This window comes from Natator depressus, chromosome 27, assembly GCF_965152275.1.
Source record: "Natator depressus isolate rNatDep1 chromosome 27, rNatDep2.hap1, whole genome shotgun sequence".
NCBI classification, from domain to species: Eukaryota; Metazoa; Chordata; order Testudines; family Cheloniidae; genus Natator; species Natator depressus.
The window spans coordinates 1,604,936-1,630,416 of record NC_134260.1 but is presented as its reverse complement, the minus strand read 5'-3'; the positions used below and the strand labels follow the sequence as shown (position 1 = coordinate 1,630,416).

General features: G+C 42.8%; 1 protein-coding gene across 2 annotated transcripts in view; it reads left to right on the top strand.

The window, feature by feature from the left end:
- MYO1D (myosin ID) overlaps nt 1–25,481 on the top strand; it is a 339,856-nt gene that overhangs the window by 99,426 nt on the left and 214,949 nt on the right. For both annotated transcript variants that reach the window (XM_074940974.1, XM_074940975.1), the window contains exons 5-13: nt 1,916–1,969; nt 3,022–3,117; nt 9,233–9,349; nt 12,714–12,917; nt 15,162–15,307; nt 15,393–15,507; nt 17,191–17,361; nt 23,165–23,235; nt 24,507–24,581. In XM_074940974.1, coding sequence (XP_074797075.1) covers nt 1,916–1,969; nt 3,022–3,117; nt 9,233–9,349; nt 12,714–12,917; nt 15,162–15,307; nt 15,393–15,507; nt 17,191–17,361; nt 23,165–23,235; nt 24,507–24,581 — 1,049 coding nt within the window. The remainder of the gene's footprint in view (nt 1–1,915; nt 1,970–3,021; nt 3,118–9,232; nt 9,350–12,713; nt 12,918–15,161; nt 15,308–15,392; nt 15,508–17,190; nt 17,362–23,164; nt 23,236–24,506; nt 24,582–25,481) is intronic.

Below are 25,481 nucleotides of genomic sequence, written 5' to 3'. Positions count from 1 at the left end.
GTGCTTTGTACCCAGAGTAAAATCTGATATTAATTTACCATGTGTAAAATTGCTTCCCACAGACATTCTTGCACTGAAGTCTCACTGGTCAAGCAAAAGTTATGAAGATTTCTGTGTGTTTGCAAGTAGTGGTGGTGTGGTTTTAGAAATATTGCATTGAACTGATGCCATAGCTTTACATGATCATCTGTTAACTTTTATTACATATTCCAGGAGAGTGATGGAAACAATATCTTTCATGTCATTTTAGACTGTACAGATTTGACAGCATCTGGCAACATTTTTAAACTTCTGTCTTTATTTCTCTGAAACCTAGTTCCAGAATAAACATTTTGTTGTGTTTAGTGTTTAATATGTACTGCTTTGACCCTAGTGACACACTAAGGGAAAATATTGTTTGCAACTGCAATGGCTTGAACTCATAAGGCTTTTTATAAAATGTGTTTGACTGCACTATGCTAAGTTCCTGTTTCTGTTTTAAAAAAAAAAAAAAAAAAAAAAAAATTCTGAGGCTTTAATGTTAGCCCAATTGGGTGATGAGGGCAGGCAATGATTTTCCATTGCTGCATATAGAGGTCTGATCTTAAGTCAGCTAACCTTGCATGATCATACAAATCGTCATATTTACAACAACCACCTCACTAATTCTCACTGACTTTTTGCTAATCCACTAACCTGGTAATTCTCACAGGAAACCTAGTTGTTTCACTCTACTTCTCAGCAAGGATTTAATAGCAAAAGATGGCTCTGTAGTGAGCTTTTATTACTAAGACATTATTGTTACAAAATATTCTGCGCTTCACCAGCTAGTTAAGGATTTAAACAAAACTACATTATGCTATTCAAAGGCCTGGTCTATACTACAGGGAGAGATGGATCTAAGTTACGCAACTTCAGCTACGTGAATAACGTAGCTGAAGTCGACGTACTTAGATCTACTTACCACGGGGTCCACACTATGCGATGTCGACTGGAGATGCTCTCCTGTCGACTCCCCTTGCGCTTCTCATTTAGGTGGAGTACAGGAGTCGATGGGAGAGTGATCTGCAGTCGATTTAGCGGGTCTTCACTAGACTCGCTAAATCAAATGCTGATGCATCGATCACTGTGCGTCGAGCCCCCGGTAAGTGTAGACAAGGCCAAATTATACGTTTTGTCATGTGGTATCAGTGACTCCTGGCTTAACTTACTCATTATTTTGCAAAATTCTGTAGTTGGCAATGGTTCTGAGTCACTATTGTGAATGTGAAGTTCCACTGTAGTTAACAAGAATTCCCCTAAATCTTACACTGTGGGACTAAGATTCAGTGAAGATCTGAATGCCTCTTGCTCCTGCCAACATTGGTCATGGGTTAAAAGTGAAGCATAACTTGCCACTGCTTTACCTGTTCTGGTATGCATCCGATGAACTGAGCTGTAGCTCACGAAAGCTTAGGCTCAAATAAATGGGTTAGTCTCTAAGGTGCCACAAGTACTCCTTTTCTGTTCTGGTATGTTAGCAGAAGAGTTTACCACAAGAGTTTCCTAACTGTGGACCCTGGAGCACTTGCTGGTGATCAGGTGGTGCTGTTCCCTATTTCCTATTAGATGCTCAAAATAGTTTCTTATGTGAGTTTTGCATGTAAGCAATTACCATGGTCACCACAGGGGGAGTCATCTTTAAAAATATCCTATTGTTTGTATAACTGAATAATCTGTGTATGACTGGGCTGTATACTCCATGGGACAGGGACTGCCTTGTGTCATACACAGCTAGTAGTGATCAGTAATACATTTGTAGGGTAAAAAGTGCAAGAAGAATTTTGGTAATGATAGTGAATTATTGCATTGGCAGACTTAAGTAAAATATTTAAGCACACTACTAGTGTCTAAAAATATATGTCTTTGTATCTCTCCCCTCCCCCCCCCCCCCCAGTCCCGAGTGATTGTGCAGCAGCCAGGAGAACGAAGCTTTCACTCTTTTTATCAGGTTAGTGTTTGCCTACTCAAACACATGGAAATTAGTTGGCTCATTCCTCTGCTCAGGGGACATAGAGGCGAGGCAAAGCAATTAACACAGTCCCTCTTGCATGCTTTTTGTAAAGGGGTGCTTTGTGTTATCACACTCGGGGCCAGTTTTCTGTTTTTTCAACCATTTCTAGGTTGGCTGAAGATGCCTAATTTTGGAGAGGGGGCCATGGAAAGGTGGAATATTCCTCCTCATCCTCCTATTTATTAACACATTTTGTAAACTTAGTAGTACTTCTGAGCATATGGTACTATACCTGGACTTTGGATTAGTACTTCATTAGCAGTACAACTAATGTCCTCTTTTCTCATGAGGCTTCTGTAATTTGGATTGAGCTAATTTCATGGCATTGGGTACATTCATATCTTAACTTAATATTTTTACTTAAGTGCCTTCAGTATTGTTTGTGGTAGGCTGATGCCTCTGTGTAGGCTCTTCTGGGGAAGAAGATGCCCCTCATCATACCTCTTTGTGAAGAAAATGATCAACATACCTGCCTTACTTTGTTCAGCACAGTTTCTGATATTTGCCACCATGGTGTATACGGCACTTTATTTCCAACATGTGGCAATTTGAAGATGTTTCCATTGGGGAAATTACATGTGTTTGGTCCTGCATGGTTGCCTGAAAACATCTGTATGATGATGCCCCTGTGCAGAGGTTTTGACTTCTTTTCAAGATTGTTGCTTTAACAGCCTTAAAGGCAACCACCTGGAAGGTGTTTTTGGCTCTGTAATGGTGGAGACTGTGTATATGATAGCCACAATGCCTACACAGCCTTTCCCTGTGACTGGAAAATTCACTGCATGATGCTTACTGGCTTCAGGTGCCAAGGCTGTTTGCATATTAGTAATGGAAATAGAAAGTTTTGGTCATGCCTAACCATGCATGAGGAAGAAGGAATTTATTCAATGTAGCAATAAATGAGTAACTTATGATGTTACACCAACTATGAACATACTGGATGGTGTTTGTTTTTTTGATTGATCTTTTTTTAAAATACTATTTGACAGCTTCTCCAGGGAGGTTCTGATCAGATACTACGCTCCCTACATCTTCAGAAAAATTTCTCTGCATACAACTATATCCGGGCCGGAGGGCAGTTAAAGGTGAGGATGCAGTCAATTAGTTTCAGGTAACTTGTTCTAAAGTTGTAAATGCATCTGGAAGTGGTATGTTGACTTTAGCTGTACATCCTTGCTCACAGTTATGGGAAGATATCGTAAGAGAAATGAAGAATTCCAGCCACAATCTAAAAGACTGGGCAACTACCAGGCTGTCACCCCCAGCTGCTGTGGTGGATTGCTGTGCCTTGTTGCTGCTTCCTCCCTGCAGCAACTGCCAGTATGATGAGAGGGCAAACAGCCTGGGTGTGGAGTACAGGCAGGCAGTAAAGTCTAAGAATCAACCTCAACAGCTCATGGTCTAAGTGGCTTCATATAAATTGGTTTCGTGTAGGCATGTGGGACTTCGGTTATTGATAGCAGACCCCCAAACAAATTGGTTCCTGATGCAGGCACCATTATGACCTCTTTTCTATCTCATGCCTTTCATGGAATCTCCTTTAGATCAGTGATACAATCCAGTCTTCTTCAAATGCACGTGTCCATTCCACTTCAGGTTTGTACATGCCCAGTGCACTGTTGGAGATTTTTCCCTCAGCAGTACCCATTAGGGCCGTGCTTGCACCATCTGCTGCTCTGTGCTGCTGCACTATGTTATAAAGGGTAGAGCCACCACCCAGTCCCCTTCAGTTCCTTCTTACCGCCCGCGACGGTAGCATGCTATGGTGCTGCTGCTGCAAATTTTCTTCATTTTGCATTTGTATATAGTTGATACTCGTTAATAGTTTTTGTTAGGATAATGTAGCATTAGGTTTCCTTTATTGGTGTACTTTTTTGGTACTCTTTGATTCCTGCTGTGTGGGTACTGGTACTTGGTGTTGGGGGTGTGCCTCGGTCCCCAGGCTTCAAGCCCTGTGATGCCTGCAAGAAACCAGTGCTGGTTAGTGACCTACACTTCAAGTGCCTGAAGTGCCTAGGAGAAGCTTATGATAGAGATGGTGCCAGATCTACAGGGACTTTAAACCCAGAACTAAAAAGGAAGGGAGGTCACACTAAAACACCTTCTGATGGAAGCAGCCCTGCACCCACACTCAGAGCTTCCCCATTCGGAGTGTGTACCAAGCATATCCGCTTCAGTTAAGAGTGCTCCTCCTGTTTTGGCAGACTCTTGATGCCAGTCTTTCTCCGGTACCGAGGAAGACACACCAGAAGATGGCATCGAAGGACTTGGTATCTGGGAGATCAAGGTCCCTGACACCAAAGTCCAGCAATTGTGCTGGGGAGGAGGATAGATTGTGTCACTGGTGCGGTCTTCGTTGGCTTAGCAGTAGCAAGAGGCGGTACCATTTGAAACATATGTTGTGGAATGCGACCTTTGGAGTCTCTCGATACTGTGGGCACTGCAGCACCTCCTTGTACACTGCTGTCGAGAGGCAAACTGCAGTGATCTCGCTAATGCCCTTTTCTCCAGACTACTGACACCAATTCCTGGCACTGACAGGAGTAGCTCCTCTTTAGTTGGATGAATCCAGTTCATCCTCTGAGTTGGAAGTTGGCTTGTACGTGTCACGACTGTGTCACATAGTCACCACCCTGATACCCAGCAGAAGCTCTGTCTTGGCTGTCCGGGAAGGAATTGAGCTCTGCACCATACCAGTGGCCATTTTGGAACTCTTGGAGGTTTCTACCTGCCTCAAAGTTGTCTCCACACCTTCTTCTTCTATATCCCCAGGTAGAGGATCCTATTTCCCGCTTAGGACTTAAACCTGGTATTGACAAAGCTAATGGGTCTTTCCTTTGAACTGTTATCCACCTGCTCATTACTCCATGTCCCGATGAAGGTAGCCTTTTTGGTGGCAATCGCCTTGGGCAGGGGAGTGGGTTAATTATGAGCCTTAGTGTCTGGTCCTCTGTATACAGTCTTCTACAAGGACAAATTATACCTGCTCCTTCATCTGAAGTTTCTCACCAAAGTTGTGTCTCACTTCCACATCAATTAGGCAATATATTTGCCAACTTCCTTCCTGAAGCCTCATGCTCATAAGGACGAGGAAAGATTTAATATAGCCAATGTAACTTTTCCAAACAACGTGCTTGCATTTGCTTGTGAGTCACCTGAAGAGGAATGGATGTGTGCAAACTGTTCCTAACCTGTTCTGTAACTGTTCTTTGTGAGGTGTTGCATGTGTCCATTTCAGGACCTACCCTCCTTCCCCTCTATATCAAAGTCTGTCTAGTAAGAAGAAACGAGGAGGGTGGGAGTGGGAGGCGCAGCAATGTGAAGCACCAAATGACACATACGCCACCCTGATGGGTATGCTGAGGGAGAAATCTCCAATAACAGTGCACCGGCTGTGCACGCACCTGAAGTGGAATGAACACGTGTATGTCTCGAAGACCAATTATGGAACCGGTTAATAACCCTTTCTGTCTCATCAAAGGCTGTACGTCACTTACGTCTAGCCTCAGTAACGTGGAGCAAACAGAGCTGGGCTCTATCTGAAACATTTGAACAAGTACCTGAAGGAGAGACATCTTCACAGTCCCATTTTATCATCCCAGAAATAATTCTCCTGTTTTGCCTGTAGTGGGCAGCTTTTTCAACTCTGATCCTTACCATTTAATCGGCAATGTACTCCAAAGGTCTTTTCCAGGATTATGGTAGTATCAGTATTGGCTTTAAAGGAGGAAATTCACTTCTTGGTCTTTATGGACAACTCTGTTCGGTGTGGTGGGATCCCAGGAGTGCAGTCTGAGACTGCGGGACTGCTGTGCCCCCTTAACTCTCCAGCCTGTGCTGTCTCTCACAATGCTTTGCTAGTGACAAGCAGCAATCCCCTGCAGGTGCTGCTGTTACTCAGCACAACCGCATGTGGAGCCCCACACCTAGCTAAATTGCATGAATGCTCCCAGAGCTACTCATGAATCACACAGAGAAAGACACCAGCCAAATCCTCCTAGCTGCATACCTCAGGAATATATCGTCTTGCACTGCTCAAGATGCACTGCTCAATTTAATTATTGGTTCACTACTTCATCAGTGAAAAGTGAATATACACCCACCTTTGTAAATCTGACAAACACTCTTACCAAACACTTCAGGCAAACTCAAGGGTAAAGATAAACAGTAAAAGAAGTTTGACTACAAAAGATAGATTTTAAGTGATTATAAGCGACGGGCAAAAAGTCAAAGTGGTTACCAAAATAAACTAATATATATAAGCACGGAATCTAAACTCTCAACCCTATTAGACTGGGCAACATCTAGATCGGGGTGGGCAAACTCGGCCCGGAGGCCACATCTGGCCCTTCAGACATTTTAATTCAGACCTTGAGCTCTTGCTGGGGAGTGGGGTCCGGGGCTTGCCCCGATCTGCGCGTGCTGTGGCTCTGCAGAGCTCCCAGAAGCAGCGGCATGTGCCCCTTCCAGCTCCTATGCATAGCGTCAGCCAATGGGGCTCCGCAGCTTCCATTGGCTGGGAACTATGGCCAATGGGAGCTGCAGGACGGTGTCTGTGGATGGGGCAGTGTGCCGAGCCACCTGGCTGTGCCTCGCATAGGAACTGGAGGGGGGACATGCCACTGCTTCCCGGAGCTGCTTGAGGTAAGCGCCATCTGGAGCCTGCACCCCTGACCCCATCCCCTGCCCTGATCTCTCTCCCGCCCTCCAAACCCCTTAGTCCCAGCCTGGAGCACCCTCTTGTACCCCCAGCCGGAGCCCTCACCCCCCTCCACACTCCAACCCTCTGCCCCAGCCCAGAGCCCCCTCCTGCACCCTGAACTCCTCATTTCTGGGTCCACCCCAGAGCCCACACCCCCAGCCAGAGCCCTCAGCCCCTCCCGCACACCAGCCCCCAATTTCATGAGCATTCATGGCCCGCCATACAATTTCCATACCCAGATGTGGCCCTCGGGCCAAAAAAGTTTGCCCACGCCGATCTAGATTTAAGCAGTTTTTCTCACCTCACTGGATATTGCAATTCGTAGTACACAGATTTCACCCTTGAAACCTGGGCCGGTCCCCTCTGTTGGAGTCTTTAGAGTGTCCTTGTTGCTTGCAGGGTATGAGGGGGAAGGAGAAAAGCCATGCATGGGGCCCTTGTGTTCTGTTTTATACCGTTAATGCCATGTGCTTGGAGAACACAAGTCCAGGGCATGTCTGGTAGGTGTTGCTGAGTCACAAGGTGAAGCGATACCCTGGTGTGTGTCCTGTGAGTGAGTCATTGAATTGTAACTCCTCTGCTGGACGATGGCTGGTGATGTCTGTTCAGCACCCACCTGGGCGTTGGTTAGCTCCCGTGTCATTGTCTCTGGAGGGCTTGTATCTGGGTGCCTCCCAAACCCACAGCGTATTTTAGTGAAAACCATACAATACATTCTCATAACTTCACATGCCTTAATATGGAGATGGGTGACAGGAGAGAGATCACTCGATCATTACCTGTTCAGTTCACTCACTCTGGGGCACCTGGCATTGGCCACTGTTGGTAGACAGGATACTGGGCTGGATGGACCTTTGGTCTGACCCAGTATGGCCATTCTTATGTTCTTATGTAATGATATACCTATTTATATAGAACCGTGGGTTTCAGCAGATCATAACCTTCCCCCTGATACCTCACATGACCTGCTTTATATGCAATATCGCAATGATATATAAATGAGGAATGTGGGGATTACAGGACACTCCCCCAAGATATAGAATGTTGCACAGGGGTCTGTCGAGAGAAAGCAAAAGCAAAGTGATTCATGTTTCTGCATGCTACTACACACCAAGGCAGACTAGTTTACTAGGCAGAAGTTAAACTAAGCAATGTGTCTTCATTCATTGTTATTCACTTAGTTTGGATCAGTGATTGATCGCTCTGCATCTGGAAACCAAAAATCAAGTGCCCCATGGCCTCTCCAAATGTCAGGACTTGTAATTCAAGTAGATGAACGATTTCATATCAAGCAGGCCAAGATCTTTGTTATATGCTTTCCTACCATTCCACTGCTTCTTGGGACCATGCACAACCTGCATAGTGTGGCAATGATATCGTTTATGCCTTTCTGGCTGAAGAGGCTATGGTTTTCAGGCTGATTAACTCAGTGTTAAATCTCCTGATCTTTCTGCATTGTATAGGAGGTCTGCTATGACAAAGATCAGTCATACATCTTTAGGACAAGACAAATTCAAAATGGTTACTCATATGAGGTGATTAACACCCTCATGAACCCAGAAAGAAGTCAATGACCAGAACTTATTCTATTAGCTGGTGCAGAATTCATGGTGTAAGGATGGAAAAACAGTTTTGAACAGTCTCAGGTTCCTCCAGGAGGGCCTTAATGTGGTTGTATAAAAACTTCCACGCTATAGGTCAAGTCTCCGCATTATGATGTACACATTACGTTCAGGAACATAAAGTTCAGGGTAAATCCTGACATCAAATGCTTCCTGTGTGTCACTGCCCCACAAGGTCATTGAATAAAACCTTGGGACCTCAGCATCAGCATCCAACAGTTCATATTGCTTTCTGGATAAGTGTTTTGCTGCTGTCAGCTAGTTTTGTAGCTCAAGTGATAGCAGACTATGGTCCAGTGCTGAAAGTTGAGATTAAACCCTGTCTCTGGTGCTTGATGGGAGAATTGTACCTACCGTTTTTCTTTAAAAAGAAGAAAAAAAAACAGCTTTTTGTAGGTAACTTCCTGTCTTGAGAGTGTTTTTAGGTTGCAAAGTCAAGAAGTTGGAATCTAGGAACCTGCACAACCATAATTTGGCTCTCTTGTGCGTATGCATTGTGATGGTCTTTAATTATGTGATCACATACTATTTCCAGCTTCTTGCAGATTATAGGATTGATGTACAAAGGAGGCAGAATTAAATTGCATTGGTAACTGTAAAACTGGCATTTCTTAACTTTTGAGTGGTTGATTTTGCAATCTAAATAACTGAAGGGTTTTTTGGTATGTGATAAATAGAATAGATAGTGGCTGTGACCTACTGTTCTGGGCAACATTCACTTTTTTTTTTTAGTAACACGTCCATGACGTCTGTGGTGGTTGCATAATGGCTGCCACGTTATGTCCTTAAAGCTGTACCATGGTGATGCTTTATATTCACGAATGTTTGTCTAGACCGTGAAAGGTACTAACTTAAATAAATCTCTATTTTCCTTAGTGTTCCATCAATGATGGTGCAGAGTTCAAAGCAGTGGCAGATGCTATGAAAGTGATAGGCTTCAAACCAGAGGAGGTTCAAACTGTCTACAAAATTTTGGCTTCCATTCTTCACTTGGTGAGTTCCCTGCATGTGGGTTTGTGCAAGCTGTTCTTCCAGGATTGCAATGGCAGGGCAGCCAGGCTGTGTTACTTGTGTTACTTCAATAGACAAGTTGTTCTATCAGATGCAGTTGGAAGTGAAAAGTCAACACTATTCCTGCCTGCCAGTAGTGGGTCAAATTTCCCTGTGGGACCATTGTGATCATCTAGTCTGACCTTCTGTATAACACAAGACTTAGAATTTCCCCACAATAATTCAGACTAATAGCTCATCAATCTTCATGTCAGTTTTTCTGGTGATGTCATTAAACTGGAAGCTATATTCTAGGACGTTGTGGTGAGCTGTAGTGAAGATGGAAATGATAAATATAATAAATCTGTGGGTTCTGCTTAGTGTCTTTTAATTCCAACTCCTCTCTAGACCCCTGGCTTGTAACAGTCTTTGCCTGATTAAACTTTATTTGAATTAGTTTGTCATAACTTTGTTCCTTCAATCCTGCTAAATACTAAAGGCCAAATCCTTCTTTTGGTCACAGGCAAAGGTAAAGCATGGGTTGGGGGAGTGGTCAAGAAGGGTCACATGCCCCTCCCCAGACACCCTAGGGCAGGGGGTTCTCAAACTGGGGGTCGGGACCCCGCAGTGGGTCGCAAGGGTATTACATGTGGGGGTTGTGAGCTGTCAGCCTCCACCCCAAACCCCGCTTGCCTCCAGCATTTATAATGGTATTAAATATATTTAAAAGTGTTTTTAATTTATAAGGGCGGTCACACTCAAAGGCTTGCTATGTGAAAGGGGTCACCAGTACAAAAGTTTAAGAACAACTGCCCTAGGGGGAGGCACGTTTAGCAGGGAACCACAGTAGCGAAAGGAGCAGAATGTGCGGCTGCCGGGTGGCCACATGCTGGCAGCTCCTCCAGCATGGCTGTACTGCCCCCAGTCCTGCCCCAGCCCTTCCACACAGCTTCGACTCCTGGGGTCTGTACAGCCCCAGTGGAGGACAGGGTTGCGGTCTGGGGGTGGTACTGAGACAGCCAGGCCAGAGGAGCTGCCGGTGTGGGGCCTCCTTCCTTGCGCTGCGAAGGACAGAGCCCCACCCCAGGTAACGTCGAGAGAGAGAACCGGGGACCCAGGGTAGAGCGGGGGGCCCAGGCTGGGGGCAGGGCAGGGAGGAGTCGGCGGGGGGAAGCCACATGCCCCCCTTAGCTGGTGCCCCCCTTTGTGTCCCTCGCGTGAGTTGCCTATGAGGGGAGCATACAGTACTGAGGACAGTTTAGCCTGAATTTAGAAATGTGCTAATGGTGTTTCATTTGTTGATGAACTGAACAGCAAATCACTCCCTGGAAATGAAGTGCTTACTTCAGCTTTGCTGACAGTATTCTCAGCAGAGGCACATAGAATATCAGGGTTGGAAGGGACCTCAGGAGGTCATCTAGTCCAACCCCCTGCTCAACTCCAACTAAATCATCCCAGCCAGGGCTTTGTCAAGCCTGACCTTGAAAATCTCTAAGGAAGGAGATTCCATCACCTCCGTAGGTAACCCAGTCCAGTGCTTCACCAGCCTTCTAGTGAAAAAGTTTTTCCTAACATCCAACCTAAACCTCCCCCACTGCAACTTGAGACCATTACTCCTTGTTCTCTCATCTGCTACCACTGAGAATAGTCTAGATCCATCCTCTTTGGAACCCCTTTTCAGGTAGTTGAAAGCAGCTATCAAATCCCCCCTCATTCTTCTCTTTTGCAGACTAAATAATCCCAGTTCCCTCAGCCTCTCCTCATAAGTCATGTACTCCAGCCCCCTAATCATTTTTGTTGCCCTCCACTGGACTCCTTCCAATTTTTCCACATCCTCCTTGTAGTGTGGGGCCCAAAACTGGACATAATACTCCAGATGAGGCCTCACCAATGTCAAATAGAGGGGAACGATCACGTCCCTTGATCTGCTGGCAATGTCCCTACTTATACAGCCCAAAGTGCCTTTAGCCTTCTTGGCAACAAGGGCACACTGTTGATGCATGTCTAGCTTCTCGTCCACTGTAACCCCTAGGTGTTTTTTTGCAGAACTGCTGCTTAGCCATTCGGTCCCTGGTCTGTAGCAGTGCATGGGATTCTTCCGTCGTAAGTGCAGGACTCTGCACTTGTCCTTGTTGAACCTCATCGGATTTCTTTTGGTCCAGTCCTCTAATTTGTCTAGGTCCGTCTGTATCCTATCCCTACCCTCCAGCATAGCTACCACTCCTCCTAGTTTTGTGTCATCTGCAAACTTGCTGAGGGTGCAGTCCATGCCATCCTCCAGATCATTAATGAAGATATTGAACAAAACTGGCCCTTGGGGCACTCCACTTGATACCGGCTGCCAACTAGACATGGAGCCATTGATCATTACCCGTTGAGCCCGACAATCTAGCCAGCTTTCTGTCCACCTTATCGTCCATTCATCTAGCCCATACTTCTTTAACTTGCTGGCAAGAATACTGTGGGAGACCGTGTCAAAAGCTTTGCTAAAGTCAAGAAGTAACACATCTACTGCTTTCCCCTCATCCACAGAGCCAGTTGTCTCATCATAGAAGGCAATTAGATTTGTCAGGCATGACTTGCCCTTGGTGAATCCATGCTGACTGTTCCTGATCACTTTCCTCTCCTTGAAATGCGTCAGAATTGATTCCTTGAGGACCTGCTCTGTGATTTTTCCAGGGACTTAGTTGAGGCTGACTGACCTGTAGTTTCCCGGATTCTCCTCCTTCCCTTTTTTAAAGATGGGCACTACATTAGCCTTTTTCCAGACGTCTGGGACCTCCCCTGATCGCCATGAGTTTTCAAAGATAATGGCCAATGGCTCTGCAATCACTTCTGCCAACTCCTTTAGCATCCTCAGATGCAGCGCATCCAGCCCCATGGACTTGTGCTCATCCAGCTTTTCTAAATAGCCCTCAATCACTTCTTTCTTCACGGAGGGCTGCTCATCTCCTCCCCACTCTGTTTTGCCCAGTGCAGCAGTCTGGGAGCTGACCTTAGAATCATAGAATACCAGGGTTGGAAGGGACCTCAGGAGGTCATCTAGTCCAACCCCCTGCTCAAAGCAGGACCAATCCCCAACTAAATCATCCCAGCCAGGGCTTTGTCAAGCCTGACCTTAAAAATATCTAAGGAAGGAGATTCCACCACCTCCCTAGGTAACGCATTCCAGTGTTTCACCACCCTCCTAGTGAAAAAGTTTTTCCTAATATCCAACCTAAACCTCCCCTACCTCAACTTGAGACCATTACTCCTTGTTCTGTCATCAGCTACCACTGAGAACAGTCTAGACCTTGTTCGTGAAGACAGAGGCAAAAAAAAAGCATTGAGTACATTGAGCAATCTTGTCTTTCACTACTTGCTACAGGGGAATTTGAAGTTTTCAGTGGATGGCGACACGCCTGTGATTGAAAATGGCAAGGTTGTGTCGGTCATTGCAGACTTGCTGTCAACAAAGTCTGACATGGTGGAGAAGGCCCTGCTTTTTCGAACTGTAGCTACAGGCCGGGATGTCATTGACAAGCAGCACACAGAGCAGGAAGCCACCTATGGCAGAGATGCTTTTGCAAAGGTGAGTCTGAATTCTCTTTCTACAAGTCTGTGCTAGTTTGTCATGCAACAATTTCCAAAACCAGAATTTCTAATTTGCAGTTTTTGCTCTTTAATTTCACAAATGATAGGAGCTTATGGATGAATGAAAGTACAGTAATTCCTCACTTAATGGTGTAGTTATGTTCCTGAAAAATGCGACTTTAAGTGAAACGATGTTAAGCAAATCCAATTTCCTCATAAGAATTAATGTAAATAGGGCAGGGTTAGGTTCCAGGCAATTTTTTTTCACCAGACAAAAGGCTATATTATATATATACACACAGTTTAAGTTTTAAACAAACAATTTAATACTGGTACACAGCAATGATGATTGTGAAGCTTGGTTGAGGTGGTGAAGTCAGAGGGTGGGATATTTCCCAGGGAATGCCTTACTGCTAAATGATGAACTAGCAATTGGCTGAGCCCTCAAGGATTAACTCGTTGTTAATGTAACCTCATACTCTACAAGGCAACAGGAATGGAGGGAAGGGAGACCGCACACACCCTGTGTGTGAGAGAGAGATGCGCATTGCTCCTTTAAGTACGCTGACCCCACTCTTAAGTACATTGCCTTTTTAAGTTAATCAGCAAGCTGAGATGGCAACTGCTGCCAGGAAGCTCCCTCTGTCCTGAGCCCTGTTGTGTGTCCCCCCTGCTCTATGGAAGATGGGGTAAGCGGGGTGCGGGGGACACCCTGACATTAGCCCCCCTCTTCCCACCCCTCTCCCCCGGCACAGCAAGCAGGAGGCTCTGGAGAGCAGCTCCAAGGCAGAGGGCAGGAGCAGCACATGGCAGTGGGGGGAGCTGAACTGGACAGCTGAACTGCTGGTAATTGATAGCCTGCTGGGTGGCTGCTGCACAGGGAACTTAGGGGAGCTGGGAGCTATTAGTGGGGCTGCCGGTCTACCCTGGTTCCAAGCCCCCACTAGCTAGCTGCAATGGGCTGCTCTTCCTGCAAGCAGTGGACAAAGCAGGCAGCTGCCAAATGATCTTATAAAAGAGCACTGCACAACTTTAAATGAGCATGTTCCCTAATTGATCAGCAACATAACGTTAACCAGGACGACTTTAAGTGAGGAGTTACTGTATTGCAGAGTCTGAAATCTGTGTAGCAAAAGTTACAGCAAAGAGTGCAGATGCTTAATGAAGTTGTTAGAGAAGGTCACAAGGTTTTGGGGGCTGTTAGTCTGGATGTTGCTTCTTCAATATGTATTTTTAGAATATTCACTTAATGAAAGACTTATTCTTCTAAATTAATGGGTTCAGCAGAGTTAAAATTTTATCTGGGAGCTAGGGCAACCCACAAAACAATTTTGGCTGCAGGGTTTGCCAGGACGTTGGAAGTCTCTGCTCTGTTAGTTCATATCTTGATACAATGGAAATGCAATGAAATGAGATTGAGAGAACAGATTGACAGTTCTAGCTGCCTGCTTGCTGTCAAGAAGAGAGCAGTGGAATGGCATGACATCCTTAAACACACATTAAAGGTCATGACAAATGCTACACCTTTGGTTGTTTGGCAACGACAGCAGCCTCATTTGGAAGGGTGATAGTGAGGGACTATTGGGAGGACACTTAACTACTCACATTTATTTTAATTGTGGGAAGGAGGAATGGAGGGAGTTAAATGGTGGTATTGGGTAAGGGTTCACATTTGGGCCTGTCACCTTGAATGTCGTTTTAAGGTTGTAATGCTTGCCGGAGCTGCTTAGTACAGGTGTCACTAATTTGAATGATTAGATTTTGAAGACAGAAAATGCTCTTGCTTGTGACTACTTCTTGAAAAGTGAACAATGATAATATTTCATCGTACTATATTTTGTGGTGTTAAGTGCTCAGTTCTGATGGGTGTGAGCACTGTATAAAAATCTTAATCCTGCATTCATCTGCTCACCTATATTTTCCATATTCATACAATTCTCTGATGTGGAGATAATTAGGTAGGAAGTAGGTAGCAGAATTGGTAGAGCTGTTTAAGATTCTGTTCTCATATAAATGAATTTAGAAAGTAATACAGCAATGTTATATGGAAAGAAAAGAAGGTTTCTCAGATCAAGAAGTCTGTTTAATTTTAGCAGGAGTTTTACCAGTGAATATGGGTTTAATCTGAAAACCAGCTTGAACTAAACTACTACAGACACTAGCATAGAGACCTGATAGAAATACAGCTAAATCAGTTATGAGAGAGATCAGAAATTAAGCCCAATGTTTGTTCTCCTTGTAGGCTATATATGAGCGCCTTTTCTGTTGGATTGTCACACACATCAATGACATCATTGAGGTGAAGAACTATGACACCACAATCCATGGGAAAAACACAGTCATTGGAGTCCTGGATATCTATGGCTTTGAGATCTTCGACAACAACAGGTAAGCTGCATTGCTAGAGAAGGAGATGCTTCATCTTTCCTCAAATGAAAAACTAATCAATTCTTTCTCAACTTTATTTTTGCAGTTTTGAACAGTTCTGCATTAATTACTGCAATGAAAAGCTGCAGCAGCTTTTTATTCAGCTAGTTCTAAAGCAAGAACAGGAGGAGTACCAGCGAGAGGGGATTCCCTGGAATCATGTGAGTGAATTGGCAGTGGGGGTCTGGTTGAATCCAGTGTGCCATTACAGGGCATGGTCCTGAAGTTGCTTCACTTGTAGACTCCCATCAAAGTCAGTGGGAGCTCTGTATCCAGAGCAGATGCAGCATCAGGCTTGTTATCCATAAATCAGACTCTGGAAAAAGCAAATTGAAAATATATGACACCCTTTCTATACCTTTTGTGGCCTCTTTCTGACTACCATTGTAAACTGGGTATATGTATTTTGTTTAGTTAAACAGGTGTTCAAATAGAAAGATTTTTTTTTTGAAATTGATCCTTTCTAACTGGTAGGATTTTGATTAGAAGATGCTGGTTCGCATTGTATAGACATTACAATCCTAATCCTCTACTGTAGAAAATCAGTGGCAAACCTCATTGATTGCATTGGTGAACAATCTGGCCTTATAATAGCATAAACCAGGCTTTATGAGCCAGTTATGAAAATGTAATGGGGAAATCTATTATAGGAATACATTTCAGGGGAAGAGCAGTTACATTTATTACCCACTTTCTTACATTGTTGGAAAGCATTTTGCCTTTGTGTGCCTTACAATATGACTGCAGCCTGCGAGTATCCAGTAAAATTGCACAATGTCATGTATACCACTATCTTGCTGTCACAACTTCCACTGCCATAAGTGTGTATGGGAATGTCTCACTAAGGTGACTATTGAAAGGTAGTGTAGTTGATTGTGGGATCAGTGCAGTGGTAATCTGAAACGTGTGAAAGGAGACCCTTCTCTGCTGTGCCTCTTAATGCTGAAAATGTTTCTGCTATAGCTATGCACTTCTTGACAAATAACTCTTCAGTGCTGTATAGGAATGAAAAGGGGCAACTATAGACATGCATATGGGTGTATCATGTGGATCATGTTAAAGCTGCCTAGCCAAATAGACATCAGGTGAGCCTCTTCCACTAGAGTCTTTCGTTTTTAGATTTGAATGTTGGTGATGAAAGTAATGTTTACAGAACTCCTGTGCCCGAAGAGGAAGAGCCAATACTGGGCCAGATTCTCCTCTGTTATGTTTGTCTCCCTACTGGAATCAATGGGTTTTCCACTGGCGTAACTGAACAAAGTGAAACTTACTTTTTAGTGCTAATGACTAGGGTTTTTTGCTTGCTTCAGTAAAATCTAATCCTGATACAACAACTTTGCTTTTAGTCACTAGACTCCAAGTAAGGGATGAAGTTTGGACATGAGCACTAAACACCTGTTACGAGTACACTTCTCTTAGGGTAGGAAGTCTGAATATATGATCTGCAGTCCAGCATATTTTCAGATGGTCTGTCTGGGAAGCAGTAATTTTCATTACAATTTGTATGTATATTTTATTTCCACTATCTCAGTGGATCTCAAATTATGGTCTATGGAGTATCAGTTGACCACAGAATGGCATGTTTTGCAAAGTAAGCAGTGGGATATTTTGGGGACGTAGAGGCCTAGGAGAAAAAAATGCTCAAAGTGGTCTTCAGAATGAAACTGTTGAGCACTGCATAATGAGCCTAGTACTTCTCAGTTTAGTTTCTTTATTACAGTTAATAATGCTGTATTGCATATCATTCTCCCTGTGAGGTTACTGGTGTGTGCATAGAGTTCATCCGCTTCCTTCTCACTCAATAGTGAGAGAAGACCTGCAAATACCTGTTTTGTGTTCTGCAGATTGATTATTTCAACAACCAAATCATTGTGGATCTGGTGGAACAGCAGCACAAAGGGATCATTGCCATTCTGGATGATGCCTGCATGAATGTTGGAAAAGTCACCGATGAGATGTTCCTTGAAGCACTGAATAACAAACTGGGGAAACATGCTCATTTCTCCAGCAGAAAGGTAACCTGTTCGTCTGTGTAATCAGAACCTACCTCTCTCCACATGCAGCTCACGCTGTATCATTCTAAGTGGGATAAGGAAAAGGACTCACGCAGTGACTGGAATAGAGGAAGGCCCTTTTCTAGAATAGAACTTAAATGTCTGCTGCACATGGTATTTCTATACTTATGTGGCCAATCAAGTTCTCTAGCTTAGAATTAGTTAATGAATGAATGTTATAATGGTTTGTATCCAGAAGAGGGAGCTAAAGTATGATCAATGCTATAGATTTTATTGCAAGGGAAAAACGGGAAAGCATGAACTTGTCTTGACATATGATGTCATTTATAACCAATAAGTGCCCGGTTCCAGTTCATGTGACTGTTCCCCATAAAACCAGCTTTAATATGCTGTGGCAGTGAAAATGGCTCACATTTCTGCTTTATTACAGCTATGTAATCTTCACCCTCAGTGGCTAAAAACATGCTCATTTAAATTGTATCCATAGTCCTCCAGACCCTTTGATTTGCTTTGTTTTGGTATGACAACCAGTTAAAAGATTTTGTCACCTGGTAATATTTTAAAAATATGGGCACTGGCCTGATAAATTTGAGAACCACTCACGTTGAATAGTCCAATAATGTCCTTTAATTTATTAATGTCTTTTCATTGAGAAATAGTATTTGAAATCTGTTCATTAGAATACTGTCTTCACCACTGCACAGCTTTGTATATAAGGTAGGAATATCTCCGTAGCATACTTGTCTAAGAAATGTGCTAAAGACTATCTCCAGAGACTCTGAATTCAAACAGTAGAAAGAGCTGGATCTGGCTTGTTTTAGTGAAGAATAGAAATGGAAGTAAAATAAAAAGATTTTCATTCAGCTATGGCTTATTCTTACGTACACTTCACTTGGAGTGTAACCTGTCAGCTAAACTGCCATATACAATTTTTTGGTAAACAACGAACAATATTTTCACTGTCAGCACTAAGCTGCGGGATTGCTGTGTAGTTAAGGTAGGGGCATATGTTATGAGTACTTCAAATCTTATGAGTAAATGGCAGTGAATTTACTCAGTATATTGAAGTGTTATGTCTGTCATGCATAATTGAGGCTAGTGAATTTGGATGCAAATTCTTTCCTTTGTTGTTAATAATGCTTTTGAATGGTGCCAGTCTCAGGGGCTTTGCGAATGAAGTCTTATATTTTCAGAACAGGTATAGCAAGGACAACAATAGTCCAGATTTCCAGTGCTACCCTACCAATATACTTAAACCCAAGGGAAGATCATTCTCTGTGACCTGTTCGTTCCTAGGTCTCTTCTATGCTGAGACCACCAGCAAGTGGCTATGCATGGAGGCGAGCGCTGTTGGTGTAGTGTGCTGCTGTGAGGCGAAGTGAATTTGACAATGAGTGAGGGGCTATAAATGGAAAAGCCACAACTGACTGAACCACTGGCTTCAGAAGTTTCTTCCTTGTGTAGGAACATTCAACACTATGATGTAGTGCTAATACCAGTATTCCTCAGCAGGGAGCGGTATCGTCAGGAAATTCTATATTAGCACAGACTGAAGGAGAAAACAAGGAATACAAAAATAAATGAGCACTTCCTCAAGTGTAGGCAGTTATACGAATTACTGATGGAAAAACAATCATATCAGATAGCGTAAATCAATATTACCTTGAAGGTTTTGACCCATAAAATCCTCAGCATCTTGTTTCTTCTTCTTCTGACCTCTTGTACCCCTACAAATAACATTCTTCTCACTAATACCTAAAATATCTTGTTTACTGGCTGTTGCTTCCTCCAGTTACCACCCAATAAAAGTCTGAGTTGTTTCCACCTTCATATTTTAAGTTACAAATAAAGACCTGGTTTCATTTTGCTTCCACTTATTTACTTGGCTTTGTGGACTGCAGTTAAAATACTGTGGTGTCTGTCAGGTAAAGTCTTAACATAATTACTGTGTAAATTAAAGATATTGAGGAAGATGTTCTTAAAGAGTTAAAATACATGTGCTGATTTGTTCTGGGAATAGCTCCTGTTTTCCTGCCTCACGGTTAATGCTTCACTGCCCCCCTCTACAGTATGTTGCACTCCACATCAGTGTGAATAAGCTCTAAGGGGCTGCTGTGCCCTAAATAGTCGTGTCCTAGTTTATGTACTGCATATCTAATCTATTGCTTTCTGCTTGGTTGTCCTGGTTATTCTGGTGAAACCTAGATAGACTAGAATAAATACAAGATTTTCACTGTGGCAATAAATAAACAGCAAAAATGTATTATCCATAGAGCAAAAAATGTAGATCTTTGAGACTTTCTTCTCAGAATCACCTAATAACATAGTTCTGTATGAAAATTAACTATGGCTCACAACACTTGTGATGTACGTAGCAAAGTATTATCAATGAGCAAGGGTTTGTCTTACATTCAGTTTTGTAATTGATTCATCTTGTGGGTGTAAGAGGGTCAGGTGCACTGATGGGTAACCATCAGTGAATTCCTAAATAAACTTTAAATGTCTGGAGATTCTCAGAGGGCAGGTAAAGTGACTTACTAAAACTCACAGTGAGTGTGTGGCAGAGGTGCTGTTACAACTTAGTACCATGCTCACTCTTTGACCATGGTGCCTTTTATTCATTTCAATTGTAGTTTGTGTTTAGAACTAGCGAGGTTTAGTATGATCAGATGTGAACATTCCCTATTTACATCTATCAGCTCATATGCTAAGGCAGTAAAACTTAAATACATACACATGCCATTAATTCATTCAGACGTACTTCCGCCATGAATCACTGAATGCAGTGATTCTCAGCATTAATATTAACAATACGTGACTAATGCCACAGTCCTATAGCTGATTTGGGATGAAATTTACTCATTGCATAAATCCTATATACATCGGCGTTGTTCTCGAACTCATGCTCGTTAGAGTCCACATTGAGTAAACTAAAGCCAAGGTTAGCATATCAATCAACATTCTTAGTGAACTGGTTACATCAGAATGTGGTGGAGACCTGTCCATTCCATAATCAACAGCATTGGCATTTTGCTATTCTTTTGCTGTATCTGCCTATGCAGTGTGGTCAGGATTCCCTCACGCAAAGAAACTGGACCCTGTACTTAATGCTACCTGTCACTATACTACAGGATGCCTTAAGCCTACTCACGTCAACAGCCTCTACGCCCTTGCAGGTATTGCTCCTCCTAATGTACATTGGGAAATTGCTAAGAGTGCGGAAGGCAATGCACAGATCCAAGACATCCGCTATATGATATAACACTGATGCTGAGTTGACTGAAGTCACAACAAAGTTTTCTTGCCACCATTAAACCCCTAACATTGTTGCCCAAACAGACAAGGTTTCAGTTATGGCAAATGAGTAGAGAATGACCCTGTAGCCTCTGTGCTCTGGCTCCCATCAGTGGAGCACCTGCCACCCAATGCAGCTCAGCCCTGGGGTATATGGCATTGTGTTAATCAACTCCACACTGGAGTCTGCCAGTCTAGAGATGCAATGATGAAGTGGGGCTATGTTACTGGCCCCAATACCTGTGACTGAAAGACTCAAAATATGATGAAGCATCTCCTGCAGGCCCGTTCCTTGACCATGACTGCTCTTCCAGTGAGCTGGCAGAGTGCAATGATCAGGCAATTGCATGTGCCTGGATGTGGCAGAAAACAGTATGAGGACGCAAGAAGAAGTTCCCATAGTTGAGCAATTTATGGTGCTACCACAACTATGCCAATTCAAGGCTGTGACTTTCACATAGCTGATGTATTTCGTTTCCTAGGAGGATGGGTGCTGTTTGACATCTGTCAAACCATGAAGTAACATTAGCACTACTTGTCTGAGGGTATGTCTACATTACAAAACTATGTTGACCTAAGTTACGTTGACGTACAGCTACTGCAGTAATTAAATCGCTTTTACACGTCCACACTACGCTCCTTGTGTCGGCGGCGTGCATCCTTTCCAGAAGCACTTGCACCAGTTTAACTCTCAGTATGGGGTATTGTGCAACGTCTTCTGAAAGGCAGCAACAGTCAATGTCAGCAATAAGTGTCTGTGCTGAAACTGCATTGACCTGAGCACTATGCCTCTCATGGAAGTGGAGTTAAGTCAGCATAGTGGGCGAGTTACATCGGCAGGAGCGATGTTTTAGTGTAGAGGCTTACAGAGTTAGGTCCATGTAAGTTGCCTTGCATCAGCCTAACTCTGTAGTGTAGACCCGTTCTGAGAGAGGTAGCAGTTTACTTTTGAACTTGGTATGTATTTTGAAGGCCAAATAGCCAGCAGAAAAGGATAAGATGTGAACTGAGAGAGGCTTTAAAAAGAAGGAAACTGCTTTTCTGTAATCCTGTACTGTCAGTCAGTTCTCAGGTTTTCTTGGCCAGACTTGGCTTCCTAAATATTTCTGCTGGCAAGCACTATTAGGTTGACAGGATGCAAAAAGCCAGGCTAGTGCTTCTTAAATACATAGGAAGAAAAGATATAAAACCAACTAAGGGTTTGAGATGGACCTTATTAGGCCCTTCCACAAGGGACCAAACAAAACTAAAAAGAACACCCTTAAAAATGAAGCCAGTGCACCATCTTAAAAATTGTAGTCAGATTGGATTATTCTTCATGTGTGCAGCATGGCTACTGGATGGTCCAGCCTTGTGGTCTTGTGCTTGTAACTAGTGTGCAGTCATTTTCATTTCTTTGCTAGTTCCAGCTTTTTGAGGAAAACTGGGCTAAAACTATTTGCATTTTCTTTTAGATGCTAGTGACTCCTATGTTGTGGGCTGTTTATGTATCTTCTTTGCAGCACAGTAGTCTAACAGCATATTAAGAGTGTTCTATGGCAACAGGGATAGAGCAATAGCTTTAGTCGCTATTGAGCACCCTGGGGTTAATCACTGACTAGCAGAGCTGTGAAAGTTCTAGCTTGTGTGTTTATTGGCTGCCAGGTATTGGTGGGACCTCATCCTCAAAGGAAACCTGCACAACACTTTCAAAAGATGAGCCTGAGACTTAAATTCATAACTTTGCTAGACACTTTGAAAATCATGGACTGAATAGACACTGGGTTTATGACTTATTACAATAATCTATAACCCACTTACACCCCCCGCCCCCAGTTTCTTTTTCTCCCCTCCCTTCCTTTCCACCTATGATTGGAGGGGTGTTAACGGGCCACTTCACCTTGAATGGTCCCTTTAAATGTTTAACTGCTTATACTAAACAATCTGTTCCACCTTGTATTTAGCTGTGATGTTCTGAGTATGTTTCCCAGACCAGAAGAAGAGCTCTGTGTAAGCTCGAAAGGTAGTCTCTTTCACTGACAGAAGTTAGTCCAATAAAAGATATTATATCACCCACCTTGTCTCTCTAAATATTGGTGGGACAGATTGACTGATGCTTTGTAAATACCTTACACTTCATTCAGTCATCCTGAGTTGGAGGTGATTATGATGTCATGAAGGAATAAATATGAGCAGATGGGGGAACACAAGACTAAGCAGTTCTGGTTCCATGCACATATTCTTATTAATAAAAAAGGAACAGTTTTTGGAGGTGTCAGTGACTATTTAATTTTAAAAAAATCTGGATCTTAAAACATGGTTTATTTTTATGTCCCTGTGTTTTTATTTATCCAAAAAAATCTGGATAGAGTACATGATGACTTGTGTCTGTAGAAAATAGAGTAATTTTACAATTCCAATTTGTTGTAATACAAGGTGAAATCTAAAAGCTGCTGTGCCCTGAAATTTGTGGAATTTCAATGCTTACACGTAATGCCCTCCTTTTTAATAAATGTGTGATTTATTTTAGCTTTGTGCGACAGACAAGATCCTGGAGTTTGATAGAGACTTTCGGATTAAGCACTACGCAGGAGACGTTATGTGAGTGTTTTTTTTCTGTATTAGAAGGTGCACCTTCTACTTTTTCTTGTCCAGCTTTAACCTACATTGTGTTCTCATTTCTATGTGATAAATGCAACAGATTTAAAATAAAATTCAGTGTCACACTTGTTCTTGCTACATATACGGTCTTCTTGGAAGTTAGGGAATATGAAGGGTGGAGGAGGAAAAATGAAGTTTCCCAAGAGAAGCTTAGGTCTTGTCTACACAAGAAAGTTGTACTGACCTAAGAAATCTGTTTAGTGCCATACCAATTTAGCTTAAATGGATAAAGAATCAGTTTAAGATTAATTGAATTAAAATAGGGCACCCTTACACTGAAACAAGAGTGTTCACACAACGAGTGTGCATCAGTCTAACTAAATCTCCATAGGGGTTTTTCTACACTTAAAATTTTTTACCCAAAGTAGCTATTTTCGAATAATTATTTTTGGATGTGGATTAAGTTAAATTGGACAAAAGCACTCTTATTCCAGAATAAGAGTGTTGACATGGAAAGTTACTCCAGAATAATTATTCTGGCATATTTCTTGGTGTAGACAAACCCTAAAAGAATCATTAAATCAGTCCAACTTTCTTTTATAGACAATACCCGAAGCTTGTTAATGATGGAACAATTTGGTGACCAATCCAGGCTTTATGGAATCCACTAAGTGAAGGTGGATTTCTTGTGAAGTCTCTGTTGAATATAGTGTTATTGATAGACACAGCTGACAGGGGTTGGTCCTGCTTTGAACAGAGGGTTGGAGTAGATGACCTCCTGAGTTCTCTTCCCAACCCTAAGCTTCTATGATTCTGAAACAGCCAAATTTCTCTGGTAGTTTAGGGAGAAAGAATGAGGTGATACCTCTGTGGTTGAAACTTGTGCACTGCTAGTGGCTTGCAAATCTAAGAGGACAGAAGTGAATTGTGAAAGCACCTGCAGGCAGTACTAGAGCCCATAGTTTGCTGGATGAAATAATTCTTATTGCTTCTCATCTGTAGATTTAAAAATGCATTCTCAAATTAGGGAAGCATTATTCCCATTCTAAAGAAGGAGAAATTTAGGCACATAAAGGAAGTGATTTAACCCAAAAGGTTATACAGCAAGTTAGTGACAGATCTGAGAATGAGCTTGTCCCTTGTCTCCCAGTCCCACCCATCGACCACATTTCTTCCCTTGTATGTGATTCCACGTTGGTGCACATAGGCTTTTTCTTCCAAATACCCAAATATTTGACCTCTGTGCAACTGACTATTTTTCTCTTTCACAGATATTCAGTCACAGGATTTATTGACAAAAACAAGGACACTTTATTCCAAGACTTCAAACGCCTAATGTATAACAGGTAGGAACAAAGCTTTGATCAGCCAACCTGTTTTGTACACTATTTTATATTATGCCAAAATATTTTGGTATAGTCTAGTTCATAGATTTTTAAGACTAGAAGGACCTTTATGATCATCTAGTATGACATCATGAATACCCAGGCTAGAGAATTTCACCCAGTAACTTCTGCATAAAGCCCATAATTTCTGGATGAGCTAGAACATAACTTTTGTAGGATGACATCCAATCATAATTTAAAGGTTTCAAGTGATTGAAAATCCACCAGATTGCCAGGTAAACTGTTTCAGTGATTAATTACCCTCACTGTAAACAAATTGCACCTCCTCTCTAGTCTGAATTTGTCTAATTTCAGCATCTAGCCATTAGATCTTCTTATGCCTATGTCTGTTGGATTAAGGAGCCCTTTTACAATAGGAAATCTTTCCCCCATGTAGACCTTGATCAAATTACCTCTTAACCATCTCTTGGATGAACTGTCTATATTGAGTTTCTTTAGTCTCTTGCAGGTTTTCTAGACCTCACATCATTCTTGTAGCTCTTTTCTGAACCCTTTCCAATTTGTCAGCATCCATTTTGACGTGTGGGCACCAACAGAGAATAAGTATGCCAGTAATGGTCTCACTAATGTTTTCTACAGCAATAATAGCTTCTCCTTACTTGTCAGTATCCCCCCTGCTTATACATCAAAGCATCACATTAGCTACCTCAACTGCCAAGCTACAGTAGAAGTTCGTGTTCAGTTGATTATCCACCATGATTCTAAGCCCCTTCCAGAGGTGCTGCTTTCCAGGATCCAGTCCCCCATCCCATCTATTCGGCTGTATTAAAATGCATGCTTGAACCCAACTTACCAGGTGATCCAGGTCACTCTGTACAGCGGACACATTCTCATCATTTA